Source organism: Grampus griseus (genome assembly GCF_964374135.1).
Source record: "Grampus griseus genome assembly, chromosome: 2".
NCBI classification, from domain to species: domain Eukaryota; kingdom Metazoa; phylum Chordata; class Mammalia; order Artiodactyla; family Delphinidae; genus Grampus; species Grampus griseus.
Window position 1 is genome coordinate 105300847 of NC_139018.1, and position 15307 is coordinate 105316153.

The following is a 15307-nucleotide window of genomic DNA, read 5'->3' on the forward strand; positions in this document are numbered from 1 at the left end:
GTAAATAAGACTCCTATCTTGAGGATAAGAACTATTTTTTACAAATAATACTTTGAACTCTTAAAAAAAAAGCCACTAACAAAACTAACAATACACATCTAGCTAATATTAAGCACATATGTGAACAGCTCTGATATTGATTTTCTAAACATTATTATAAAAACCAAACACATTTCTCCAAATAGTTTACAAGTACCCTGATATTAGGAAGCTTTTTTTCAAAGGAAATAACAGGGGAAAAAATACTCTGCATTTTCCATACAATTCTCTCAAAAAGAGCTCAGTTCTGTTGTTTCTAAAATTATATTTAAATTTAAGTTAAATTAAATTAACATTAAAGGATGATTTAACAAATAATAGCTCTCACCAATATATACAAGATATACCTGAATTTGTTTCTGTATTTCTTCTGGGACTTTAGTCTGGGTTAGCTTATTTTTGTAGGCACTTTTATAACTCTTGAGCAATTGCCTGTGTTTTTTTATGTTACTCCATGACCACATCCGTGTATACCTTCTTATGTGAACTTCAAGAACAGAATCAATTGCATATTTCCACCTGCAAATCAAATTTTGTTAATGCACATTTGAATACGAAGGTTTAAGAAACAGGAGGAAAATAGCTTTGACGTTTTAGAGCTACACTGTTACTCTTTTTGTTCGTATTAACTGTATTCCTATAAAAGCTCAGCGATAACATTTCTATTCCCCAGTACTTCAATTCTCTGACTTAAATAGATTATGAATGGAACAAACCACTCCAGGAAGAGGATATGCCAAAGCAAAATCATAAAGACACAAAATGACATGTTGTGTGAAATTAACAGTATCCCAATATGGTTGCCACACTGGAGTTCATATCCATTACTGAAGGGCAATAAGATCAAAAAAAAGTTGAAAGTCTTGAATACTGAGTTAAGAATTTGGGAATAATCTAGGAGCAGGAGTACAAGAGAACGTGTTTATTAAAAAAAAAGAGTAACAAGAACATAATATAAAAGATATCCCTCTCATGTCTCTAAAAAATTAAGTGGCTTCATTACATGGCTTTAAAGGTCTCTTAGCTCTGAGAGTCCCTAACTATATGATTACATGGTTCTCATAAAATATTTTTTTAAAAATTCTAACTTACCATTGTCGACCATTGGTATGAAGTGGTAAATAAGGCTTATATTTCCTGTAAGGAGCATTTCTAACCATATAATCCACTGATTCCAAAAGGTCAATCATACTTAAGTACTATTAAAACAAAAACCAAGTTAACGTTTGTTACATCACACACATGAATAAACACCAAATTCTGTTATATTTTCAGTATAGTGAGACTTCAAACTCTCTGAACAATGAATATCATAGTTGTCTGGTAATTCAATAATATATTTCATCAGATTTAAGACAACAATGATTATAAGTTGTAAGATAATTTTAAGTTCTACTACAAAAAAAAAACAGTACTGTCAATTAAACTGTCATACCACCAATAATAATATACATCCTATTTTCAAATATATTAAAGTGTGAAATAAATGTAAATCTTAGAACCAATGAAATATGGTATCTGTAACTACTAACATGAAACATGCCGATTCCTAAAACTACATATTTTTCTCTGGACCATCATTTCAAGCAGTTGTTATCTATAAGCTGAATTTCAAATTGCTCCAGAAAATTATTGCATAACTAAAGCAAGATAAAGCTATTTAACCACCCATCTTAACCACCAATACAACAACTCTGTGTGTATCTGGTAAACAGCTCAAATGGAGGGAAACACACACACACAACTATAGGCAAAATAAAGAAGGGAAGTCCAGCTTCTTCTCCATTTTTTCTTAACGCAACTCTACCTAAGAGTTACCACACGGCTATTCAGTACTTAACATGCAGATAGTCTGAATTTAAATGTATTTGTAAGTATAAAATAAACCCCAGATTTTGAAGACTTAAGAAAAAAATAAAAATATAAAATATTGTAACAATTTTTAATTTTGATTACATGTTGAAATGATATTTTGGGTATGTTAAATAAAATGTTATTCATTTTAGTAATTGTTTTCCTCTTTTCTTTATTTTGCTAATGCAGCTACTAGAAAATTTAAAATTACCCATATGACTTGCATTATATTTGTACTGGACTGCACTGGGCTAAAAGCTCAGTTAGCTAAATCTCCCATCCTCCTTTCACTTCCAGTTCTCCAGATGTCTTATCCAAACTCCTTAGGCACATAACCAAACTTGAGAAACAAGTGAAGGAAAAGAAGCTTGCCAACATAGCTATTCTAAAAATTAAGTGAACAATATTTAATGTAAGAGTGTCTGCTATTAAAATCTGAGGAAGAAAAAAACTATTACAACCCTCCATCAAGAACTGGGAATTAAATGGGAATCATGTCATTCACTATAATGTGGTAAGATTCTCCACCAAGAAGGGAAAAATCAGATAAAATGAAGGAAAACTATTTCTTATATATGGTATTTATTTTCTTTTAAAAATACACATATAATCTATTTTTAGGAGATATATCAAATCTCAACATAACAAACCAAAAGAACCACCAGAGCACTGGAGAAGGAATAATCACAGAGGACAAAAGCCACTGAAATTCAAGGTTAATCAAAGCTATAAATACCCAAATGAATCTTACCTGAGGTTTGGTCAATTCAATGGCAATATTTTGTACTTCTATGTTCCAATCAAGTTTAGGTGTTTTGAGCTCTGTTTCTGCATAAGGATTCATGTAGAGTTTTGCAGAGGCTGATATTGGCTGGAAAACTTATATAACATGGGAAGACGTAAGATATGTTTACATGCCCTTACATATGAGCAACTGTAAATAATTATGAGAACACTGTTACTTTGAAAGTAAAGAAAAATGACCAAAAATATGTAAAAAAAATCACTACCAAAAACTATGTAAGCATCTACTTATCTGCATAATACAAACTGTCAAACTCAATGTAAAAGTGGAATCTCCAAAGAGGAAACTGGCGCTTTATGCTTCTAAGTAAGAAATGTACAAAATATAGACAATCTAATCTTGGTTATTCACAGTCTGTGTAAAATTATGTTTCCCTTCCTTGCTACAAGACATTTAATGATTTTAGTATTCATTAAAAATAATAATACAGGGGGAGGGATAAATTGGGAGATTGGGATTGACATATACACACTACTATATATAAAACAGATCACTAATAAGAACCTACTGTATAGCACAGGGAACTCTACTCAATACTCTGTAATGGCCTATATGGGAAAAGAATCTAAAAAAGAGTGGATATCTGTATATGTATAGCTGATTCACTTTGCTGTACACCTAAAACTAACACAACATTGTAAATCAACTACATTCCAATAAAAATTTAAAAAATAATTACAAAGTATTGCCTGACATGGCCCCCCCCCAAAAAAAATACTAATACAATGTAGGAAACAAAATTTGATTACTTTCCATATTATTTAATCATAGTCAGAATTTAGGAACAGAATCATGAATGAAATTCATATTACCCAGAAAAAAAATTGCCTACTACTTTATAATTTTCAAAATGATCATTACATACATAATCTTAGACTCAACTAAAGGCAATATTTTTGAAGTTGAGAAGTAGTATGAAAAAGCATATTAGGGAAGATGACAGAGCAAAGTAATGTAATAAATTTTAATTGCAAATAGTATTAAAATTATATAAATTGTGGTATCTTACAGTAGTTACAATTTGCATAAGACTGTATAAAAATTTTAACTTATTTAGAGGTTATTTATAAATGAAACATGTCTCAGAAAAAAGTTGTAGATTTTTCTGAACAAGTTCTTTCATGAGTGAAACTAAATGCTCTCACAAACTAACAGTATCCAAAAACTCTGTCATCGCTTAATAGAGAGGTTTGTGGACATAAAGAGGAAGTGCCAGCCAGCTCTCATATAAAGGCAATTAGCTATAAAAGAATAAGAAGAAAACAACAGTGAATGAGAGTAGTATGGAGTATAGAAGAACACTGGCATGAAAGCTGAGAACAAACATCAAGTGGTACACTAAATAAAAACAAAAGAATAGCATCTTTAGAACAAAACTGAAATGGAGAAAATGAATGGGATAAATACAGAGGCAGCTTTGTTAGAGATCTATTTAAAAATAAGTAAAGGTGAGGCTGCCAAGAGATAGAAAAGCTTACTGAAAAAAGATCTCTGGAGAAATATGAATCAAAACAACAATGAGGTGCCCCCTCACACCTGTCAGAATGGATACCATCAAAAAGTCTGCAAATAGCAAATGCTGGAGAGGATGTGAAGAAAGGGGAACCCTTGTGCACTGTCGGTGGGAAATGTAAATTGGTGCAGCCACCATGGAAAACAATATGAAGGTTCCTCAAAAAAAAACAAAAATAGAACTACCATATGACCCAGCAATTCCACTTCTGGGTATATATCCTGAAAAAATAAAAACACTAATTTGAAAAGATACATGCACCCCAATGTTAACAGCAGCACTATTTACAATAGCCAAGACATGGAAGCAACCCAAGTGCCCATCAACAGACGAATGGATTAAGATGCGGTACATATATACAATGGAATATTACTCAGCCATAAAAAAGAATCAAATACTGCCATTTACAGCAATGTGGATGAACCTAGAGAATATTATGCTTAGTAAAATAAAACAGAGAAAGACAAATATATGATATCACTTATATGTGTAATCTAAAAAATAATACAAATGAATGTATATGCAAAAGAGAAACAACTCACAGATGTAGAAAACAAACTTGTGATTACCAAAGAGGAGAGGGAAGGAGAAGGGACAAATTAGGGTTATGGGATTAACAGATACAAACTGTTATACATAAAATAGATAAGCAATAAGGATTTACTGTATAGCACAGGGAATTATACCCACTATCTTATAATAATCCATAATGAAGTATAATCTGTAAAAATACAGAAGCGCTAGGCTGTACACCTGAAACTAACATAATATTGTAAATCAACTATACTTCATTAAAAAAAAAAATCTCTGGAGTAGTCAGTCTGTCTTAATACTGCAATAGTGACATGCTCAGATCCTGAATATCAAGATCTCAGAGATTTCGTTATTAAACAAAGAAAAGAAAACCTAATTCCTAAAACAAAGTAGACAATAACAAGGTAGGAAGAAAACATGGAGGTCAAGGGGGTTAACTGTTGGAAGTGAACTACAGCCACAGTGCCCTTCGCACTCTTCAGTGGTGTGTTATAATCTATTTCTAAATACTAAATTATATACCAAATATGCTGTATCATAAAACTAACATAAAAAATTAATACTTTCTCTTTGTCAAAATAACTTTATCAGAAAAAGTAGTTTAAAATAAAGTATTTAATCCCATGCTTCTTATAACATGAAATAAACTTTACCATTACTTACTGTATTGATGGTTTGGGGGTATATTGTTACTTGTAAGAATTTCACTTTTCAGCTGACCCTAAATAAAAATTTGAATTATATGAGAATGAAAAAGAAAATGCATACATATTCAGACACACACACAAACACAAACACACACAAACACACACACACACAAATTTGGTCCTAAATCAATATCTTTATTCCCATCTTCACAATTATTAGTCTATAAGAAAAACACACTGAGCACTATTTACAGATATATTTCTTTAGAATATTACTTTAGTAGATAATTTTTATAAATTCTAAATATCTGGAAACAAGATTTTAAGACTGTGTTCCCCTTTGACTTAAAATGCGTATATGTGTACATACATATATACACATATATATATATACATACACACACACACACACACACACACATCCATGAATTAGGATCTCAAACACTTTCTAGACAAAGGCAAATTAACCTAATGTTACAATATCTTTCTGAGAAATAAAAGATAGAATCTTGGAATTAATTCAATTCAGAAAATTCAACTGTTCTTCCTTTCTCTAAGTAAATAAACATGACTAAGACTGGCTTAGCACGCTTAGTTTTGAAGCAATCGTTCACTATTCAAGAATGCATCATCACAAATGCTTAAAACATTTGCTAAGAACACATTTTTTAGATTGAAAGGTATCACCTTTCTTTACAATACTCTTCAAGTAATCATTCTCATATGAAACTCCACAACGCAACCAGAATACCATCAAAATGAGAGTGTAAAAAACCATAAACACAGTTTTAACGTGATAGTATAGGTTCTCATCTCACTGTCAAGAGAATGATTTCACAAAGATCTTCAAAATCAAAAGTGCTTTTTTTTTAAAGATAGAGTGATTCCAAAAACTGTGTTGCACACTTCTGACTTAGTTACATACAACTTAAACAAAAGACTGATATTCTGTCCTCATTAAAGACCGCTATGTAAAACAAATCTATGGAGTGTGGTTAGCTCTTCAAGGTACGAACTGAAATTACCAAGATGTGTTCCCTTGACTCCGGGTAAGACATGACGCAGTTAACATTCCAGTAGGCACTGAGACTATCAAGCCGTATAAGCTATAGAAGAAAATGGAAAAGGTCAGGTAACTAACACACTGAAATTATGAATCAATATTAAGAGATTATTCTCATGTTCACTACCCCAAAATTCTCCAGTTGCCATTTTGAACTTTTAAAGGAAAGGAGATATTGCAAAAATGGAGGAAAATATATGTATGTTATACAGAGACTTTATTATTAATCTAGAATTTGCTAAATTGTGCTTCCAGAAACACTATTCCCAAGGGGATTCATTCATTCAGTGATCAAATATTTATTGAGAATTTAGTATTTAACAGACTGTAAATATTTCACTGAATAAGAAATACATAATTCAGGACTTCCCTGGTGGCGCAGTGGTTAAGAATCTGCCTGCCAATGCAGGGGACATGGGTTCAAGCCCTGCTCCAGGAAGATCCCACATGTCGTGGAGCAACTAAGCCTGTGCGCCACAACTGCTGAGCCTGCGCTCTAGAGCCTGTGTGCCACATCTACTGAAGCCTGCGCGCCTACAGCCTGTGCTCTGCAATGAGAGACGCCACTGCAATAAGAAGCCCGTGCACCCCAAGGAAGAGTAGCCCCCGCTTGCTGCAACTAGAGAAAGCCCACGTGCAGCAACAAAGACCCAATGCAGCCAAAAATAAATAAATTTATAAAAAAAAAAAAAAAAGAAAGAAAGACATGATTCCTCCAGTGGTTACAAATGGCTGTTTCAAGGGAGGGGTGAGGGGAAAGGATTCTATGATGAACAAAGGTGGGGAAAGCTACATACTAAATATCCTTCTTAAAGATTCACAATGTTTATTAGCATATTTAAAGTACTGTGAGGTCCTGGAGTTTAAAACAAAATAAAATGTACCTGTTTAACTATGTACAGCTTTCTACTTTAGTCAGTAATCTTACTTGACCAGAGAATATTTTTTCAACAAATCTGATAATATCTTAATTACCTAATGCTCCATGAAGTACAAAGTGGGAAACATTAATTTTATTCAGTTTCTTTATATTCTAGGTGAAGAATCTAAACCTCAGAATAGGTAAGTTATTACAGAAGGTTGTCACATAGTAAGTAGCAGAGCCAAAACTGGACCCAAAACTTTTAACCCACATTCCAATGGTATATTATACTCCATGAATACAATTTGGGAAACATTAATTTTATCCGGTTTCTTTATATTCTAGGTGAAGAATCTAAACCTCAGAATAGGTTAAGTGATTACAGAAGGTCACATAGTAAGTAGCAGTGCCAAAACTGAACCCAAACCTTTTAACTCATATTCCAATGGCATATTCTGCTCCATCAAGGTTTCTTGAAGAAAATACATTAAGTGTTTGTACTTAGGAAAATAAATGGATTAAAAAGTCTAGTCTAATACCTTGTATATAATTTTTTCTGCTTCATTTAATATGCATGGAGTCCAGTATTCATTTGCAGTCTAAAAGAAAAAAAAAGAGTAACTTTCAAATGAAGTATATGTATCAACAAAACAGTGCTCTAATAACCGTAACAAAATAAATTGGGACTAAAAAGACATTTAGCTAATGATTGCTAATGTTAGTTACCTGTTTCTTTACATATTTGTATTACAAAATCAAAGGAACAGTGAAAATGGAATTGAGGAGGTTCTAATTTAACTGAGTTCATTCATTCAGAAAATAATTACTGAGCTACTCTGTGTCTGTGTGTGGAAGGAATTGGGTATGAATAAAAACAGAGAGCCAGCCTATAAACTATTGAAGAAGGTCCACATTCTTGTAAAAATTAAATAAATAAATAATTATTGCAAAGTAGGAAGAAAACCAGGAGAATATGGAAATCACAGCATGATCATGTTTCTACAAAGTCAGTATGGTCAGCAATGCCAAAAGCTGCTGTGAGATAAACTAAAATAAACTTACTTAAGCGGCCAGGGCATTACCAATGAACTTGTTAAGAGCAGTTTCAGTGGAGCAGTAGAATAAGAGTATAGTGGGTAGGGAGTCATTAGGAGGTGGGGAAATAAAGATAGCAAAGGTAGAGAATTTTCTCACAAACTTAGAAAGAAGAGAAGGAGAAGGCAATAGTTAGATGGGGCCTGGGTGCAGTGGGAGAAGGTTAAGGAGAGGCTTTTTAATTTTAATATAAAAGAGACGCTTGAATGTATTTAAATGCTTAGAAGAAGGAGGTAGGGAAGGGAGAAGAGGGAATAAGAAGGGTTGAAGATTTAGGACAGAGAAGGAAATTGACAGAAATAAGGAAGAAAAGGCAAAAGGTAGGAGGGGGTGAGAGAAAAGGGGGAAAAAGTCTCCTAAGGACATGGGGGATGACGGGATCCAGATCAGAGGTGGGAAGATTATCTTAGATATAAAAGTTAGTTTGTAAGTGGAAAGATGGAAAGAAGGAATGGTATAGATACAGAAAGAGTTAAGTTTGCTATTATTGTTGTTATAATAGTCAATGTAGTAGTTGAAGCAGAAACTGAGCCAGACAATGTACCAAATGCTTTACACAAACTATCTAATTTAATCATCACAAAAACACTAAAATATAGGTACTATTGTATCAATGAATGAAGGCTGGATAGAAGGAAACCAACATGATAACCAGTTCAGTAATGTGTCACAGGTGCTTTGATAAAATATAATGGGGAACATAAAAGAAGGAATGGTAACTTCTAAAAGTGAAGTAAAAAAAAAGAATGAGAAAGACGGTAGTATTGGAAGGAACTATTAAAGCCTGAATAGAATCACCAGGCAGATTAAGGGAAAAGAATAACGCAGGCAAAGAAAACCATATGAACAATCTGAGCAAAGATACAGAGGATCAAACAACAGCACACACTAAGGAAACTACACACCATCCTTAGAATGCCTGTTATCAGTCAATGGGAACTGTGTGACTATTTTGTATTTTTCATTTGGTCTTCTAGAATCTCAACATTAAACAGTGAGTTCACTTATGACTAATATTGCTGGTCTCATTTTTCTGGAACAATTCTCTCTCTGCCTTTCAGAACACAGATTCTGGTTTCTTTAGAAGTGTTATAGTATTATTTCTTTTTTATTGAAAGCTACTTCAAATTCATTTTGGAAACAAGCAGAGGATAAACAGTGTATTAAACACTAGCTTCCTTGACTCCCTTTCCTTTGTTTCTCCAGTACCTTTTCTTTCATTTTTCTGCTTTGATCTTCAACTGATGTATACCTCTACTTCTCTGCATGCATGTATCTTCTTAAGGCCTCCATGTAACAATGTCCTTTTTCTGTTTAATAGTCTACTTCTCTTTCTTTTTTTCTTCGTCTTCTTTCCCTACTAAGGCCCTCTTCATATAACTAATCAAAAGGCAAAAATGTACCCAGTATGATCTACTGCTCACTGTCCTTAACTTTAAAACATGTTTCCTACCACTTAGTTGTCCATAATAGTAAAAAAATGTCCAACCTGGATATACACACTCTATATCCTTAAAGACCTTTAAGAGGAAAACCAAACTGCATTATAAAATACTTAATCAAAATAAATTAGCTTATGTACATTTCAATATAATAAACAGATACAATGTATAAACTATTTGGAAATTATACTATGGACAATAACATGACTCTATAGAAATCTATCTTCCCCTAATTTACTAAAGATTTAAGATACAGCTTTTAATACTTTCAAAACACTTGTTCTTGATATTTTGAAATCTGTTAAATTCAAAGGTAAATCAAAATAATTAGAGACTATAATAAAAGTATCACTAAGAGTTGTAAATTCCTAGAAAAGCTGTAGAAAGATTACACGTAAAAATAAAACAGCTATTTGTAGTAATAGCTGATTTTAGGAAATTCACCCCGTGACTTGAGAATGATATTTCACAGGTTCCACAGAAATTTTAAATAAGGTAACTTTACCAATAGACTAAGTTCTCCCAGTGTGACACCAAATGAAAGAGGCCGCTTTGGATCTGTTACCTATCAAAGACAAAAAGGTGACATTAAAATATACTGATAGTGAGGGTAAATCCATTCTCCACTCTACAATAGGCAACATAGGACAATGAGTTTAAAAGTAACGCAACCAAACGGATTTGTGTAAAAGAAAGGGAAGGAAGACAGTAACATGGCTGGGATTTTCCATATTTTGTAGGCATGACACTAACATGATACTTTCCTAGTGGAACTATTTTCTTACTAGAAGTGAGAAGATTCACTCACTAGGACTAAACAGACTCTTGTCTACATAGTTTAAAAGAGACAGTCTCTTTATGTATATACCATTAAAGATGTTCTCCATAGATAAATAAAACAAGGAGTTGCAGGTAAAACCATGCCACTAAATTATTTTTAAAACATTTAAGATTTTCACATTTAGAAATGTGAACTGTCTATTTAAGCCTTTAATTTCCCAGACACTTTAAAAATGGTTTGTTAGAAGATGCTTCAAGATTCTTAACGTTTAATTTCCTCAATCCCTTAACTCAAAATATGCCAATGTTAAACTTCTACTTCTCATCTTCAATACCTAAATTATATTTATACACAGTGCTTAAACTGTGCCATGGTGCGTACGATGTCATTGTTTTCGACATCTCAAAGATGTCCAAAAGTCAGTGTTTTTTGGTCATGAAAGAAAATAGGGAAACTAGAGAGAGGAGAAAAATCATGTTCTAAATCATCCACCACAGACTTGAGTTTAGTCACCTAAATGCATGCTCTGGTATAGCTGCAAAGCACAAAGAGCTTTGTGAGCTTTGTTTTTAATATTAGATATATTATGATTTGCGGCAAAATGTATTTCCCCTCATTCCCATATTCATCTTTTTATACCTATGGATATCAAGCTCAAAATAACTTGCAGTTATTTCAGAAGGAACTTTAATAAAACACAACTCCTCAGCTGCTAATGCACTACCCATAAATTACTGCTATCATACAAAGAACATCTTTATGATAATCATACTTTTCCTCCCCCCATTTCTATATTTTTCACTATCCTTCTAGACACAATAATTAAGGTAATCACATTGAAAGAGGCAATAGAAGGAAGATCCCTTTGTGCTTTTAATTTTTTTCCTTTAGGTTATTTTAATATATTTTGTCGCTGACACCAATTTAAATGTAATTGATACTACTTGTCCCACTCCTATGCATCTCTGTATTTCTTCATTAAAGAGAAAGAAATAATGTACCTTTTGAATTGTATTTGCTCAATAAAAAAGCTTAGTTTAAGTTTAAACTGAGATTATCATTCACCAACATGCCATTAGCTTTAAGAATAATTCTTTTACTTCCAAGATGGGGTGAGTCAATTTTATTTTTCTAAGTTTGTTTTAAACAAGGAGATTTATTATTTTGGTTTTTAGACATTATTTGTTAGCAAAATTCAGTGTAATGACTACAGAAAAACCAAAACATAAAAGTCAGTGTAAGATAGAGATGGTGTTGTATCTTGAAAAACCACAGGTGTGTCTTACTGAATATTAAGTTACAAAAGGAACTTATCAGGAAAGTAAAATAAATTCTATACATGGCAGTATGACTTTAATTCAATCCAAACTTAAAGCAAACAAAAAAGAAAGCAAACTCATTTTTGGAAAAGATGAAAAAGCATTTCCAATTTGTTAGGTAAATGAAAAAAATTCAAGGCTTCTCATGTATGTTTCGAACTTTAAGACAAAGCAGTGCCTATTAAGTTCAAAATATTTGTTACATTTTAACTAAAATTAATCAGTAAAATAGTTCTTAATCAACTAATGTTAAACTGTTGCTTATAAGTGAAGTGTGGTTTCTAAATATTGCTACACATGTGTGTGAGTAGCTGTGGGTGTTAAAATCCAACATGGTGGAAAGTAAAGTGAATGAGACTAGCAGCCAACTGACCCAAATTTTAGTCCCCTCTCTACCAACTACCATTATAAACGATTACTTCATCACCTCTGGAAACTAATTTTTTGTTATTAATAAAAAAAATTAGTTCCTTAAAGTTATATTAGTCTAAGTCTTTAAACAAAATTCAAAATAAATGATAGAGAAAAATCCAAAAATCTCTTAAATTAGCTTTAGAAAGGAACATATGGAAGTTTTATGATATATGTACACACATTAATGCCGGATGAAAAAAGCCTAACACAAGGAAGGAGATATGGTAGTGTACTAATCAGGAAAAAAAATCTATCTTGGATTTAAAATTGCTATTTATGGGCAAATCAAGAATTAGTGTCATAAAATACACACTTAATTACTAACTTAAACCAAGTAAACTAAGTTACTTACATCATCTTCATATTTAATGTGAATGTCTGTGATTTTTACTTGTACATTTTTAATTACTTGAGTTGCCAATTTTTCCAACAATGTATCCTTTTTGGCTTCTTTTGGTTTATCTATAAAAAACAGGAAAATACAAGTTCAAGACTTGAAATTCTCCAACAGAGGGCAGAGAGCAGAAGCAAGAAGAACTACAATTCTCCAGCCTGTGGAAGGAAAACCACATTCACAGAAAGATAGACAAAATGAAAAGGCAAAAGACTTTGTACCACATGAAGGAACAAGATAAAACCCAAGAAATGAAGTGGAGATAGGCAACCTTCCAGGACAAGAATTCAGAATAATAATAGTGAAGATGATCCAGGACCTCAGAAAAAGAATAGAGGCAAAGATCGAGAAGATGCAAGAAATGTTTAACAAAGACCTAGAAGAATTAAAGAACAGACACCTAGAAGAGTTAAAGAACAAACAATCAGAGATGAACAATATAATAACTGAAATGAAAAATACACTAGAAGGAATCAACAGCAGAATAACTGAGGCAGAAGAATGGATAAGTGACCCGGACGACAATGGTGGAATTCACTGCCACAGAAGAGAATAAAGAAAAAAGAATGAAAAGAAATCAAGACAGCCTAAGAGATCTCTGGGACAACATTAAACACAACAACATTCACATTATAGGGGTCCCAGAAGAAGAAGAGAGACAGAAAAGACTTGAGAAAATACTTTAAGACATTATAGTCAAAAACTTCCCTAACATAGGAAACGAAATAGCTACCCAAGTCCCGGAAGCACAGAGAGTCCAGGCAGGATAAACCCAAGGAGAAACAAGCTGACACACATAGTAATAAAACTGACAAAAATCAAAGAAAAATTATTGAAAGCCACAAGGGAAAAACGACAAATAACATACAAGGGAACTCTCATACGGTTAACAGCTGATTTCTCAGCAGAAACTCTACAAGCCAGAAGGGAGTGGCATGATACATTTAAAGTGATGAAAGGGAAGAAACTACCACCCAGATTACTCTACCCAGAAAGGATCTCATTCAGATTCGACAGAGAAATCAAAAGCTTTACAGACAAGCAAAAGCTAAGAGAAATCACCACCACCACACCAGCTCTACATATAAATATATATGCACCCAAAATAGGAGCACTTCAATACATAAGGCAACTGCTAACAGCTATAAAAGAGGAAATCAACAGTAACATAGTAATAGTGGGGGACTTTAACACCTCACTTACACCAATGGACAGATCATCCAGACAGAAAATTAACCAGGAAACACAAGCTTTAAATGACACAATTGACCAGAGAGGATTAATTAATATTTATAGGACATTCCATCCAAAAACAGCAGATTACACTTTCTTCTCAAGTGCACAAGGAACATTCTCCCAGATAGCAATCTTGAGGAAAAAAAATGGAGCTGGAGGACTGAGACTCCCTGACTTCAGACTATACTACAAAGCTACAGTAATCAAGACAATATGGTACTGGCACAAAAACAGAAATATAGATCCATGGAACAGGAGAGAAAGCCCAGAGATAATCCCACACACCTATGGTCAACTAATCTATGACAAAGGAGGCAAGGATATACAATGGAGAAAAGACAGTCTCTTCAATAAGTGGTGCTGGGAAAACTGGACAGCCACAGGTAATAGAATGAAATTAGAACACTCCGTAACACCACACACAAAAATAAACTCAAAATGGATTACAGACCTAAATGTAAGACAGGACACTATAAAACCCTTAGAGGAAAACATAGGAAGAACACTCTTTGACATAAATCACAGCAAGATCTTTTTTGATCCACCTCCTACAGTAATGGAAATAAAAACAAAAATAAACAAATGGGACCTAGTGAAACTTAAAAGCTTTTGCAAAGCAAAGCAAACTACAAACAAGACGAAAAGACAAACCTCAGAATGGGAGAAAATGTTTGCAAACAAATCAACGGACAAACGATTAATCTCCAAAATATATAAACCGCTCAAGCAGCTCAATATTAAAAAAACAAACCAAATCAAAAAATGGTCAGAAGGCCTTCCCTGGTGGCACAGTGGTTGACAGTCCGCCTGCCGATGCAGGGTTCACGGGTTCGTGCCCCGGTTTGAGAAGATCCCACATGTCGCGGAGCGGCTAGGCCTGTGACCCATGGCCGCTGAGCCTGCGCGTCAGGAGCCTGTGCTCCGCAACGGGAGAGGCCACAACAGTGAGAGGCGTGCGTACCGCAAAAACAAAACAAAACAAAACAAAACAAAAAATGGTCAGAAAACCAATCAAAAAATGGACAGAAGACCTAAATAGACATTTCTCCAAAGAAGACATACAGATGGCCAAGAAGCACAAGAAAAGCTGCTCAACATCACTAATTATTACAGAAATGCAAATCAAAACTACAGTGAGGTATCACCTCACACCAGTTACAACAGGCAACATCAGAAAATCTACAAACAACAAATGCTGGAGAGGGTGTGGAGAAAAGGGAACCCTCTTGCACTGCTGGTAGGAATGTAAATTGATACAGCCACTATGGAGAACAACAGTATGGAGGTTCCTTAAAAAACTAAAAATAGA

At 33.4% G+C, this 15307-nt stretch overlaps 1 protein-coding gene across 4 annotated transcripts in view; it reads right to left on the reverse strand.

The window, feature by feature from the left end:
* VPS13C (vacuolar protein sorting 13 homolog C) overlaps positions 1-15307 on the reverse strand; it is a gene marked incomplete at both ends in the record, with an annotated part of 174469 nt that overhangs the window by 124720 nt on the left and 34442 nt on the right. For all 4 annotated transcript variants that reach the window (XM_082681146.1, XM_082681145.1, XM_082681148.1 and 1 more), the window contains 8 exons: positions 387-558; positions 1132-1238; positions 2645-2772; positions 5409-5466; positions 6418-6498; positions 7857-7916; positions 10360-10419; positions 12721-12830. In XM_082681146.1, the coding sequence (XP_082537272.1) occupies positions 387-558; positions 1132-1238; positions 2645-2772; positions 5409-5466; positions 6418-6498; positions 7857-7916; positions 10360-10419; positions 12721-12830 (776 nt within the window). The remainder of the gene's footprint in view (positions 1-386; positions 559-1131; positions 1239-2644; positions 2773-5408; positions 5467-6417; positions 6499-7856; positions 7917-10359; positions 10420-12720; positions 12831-15307) is intronic.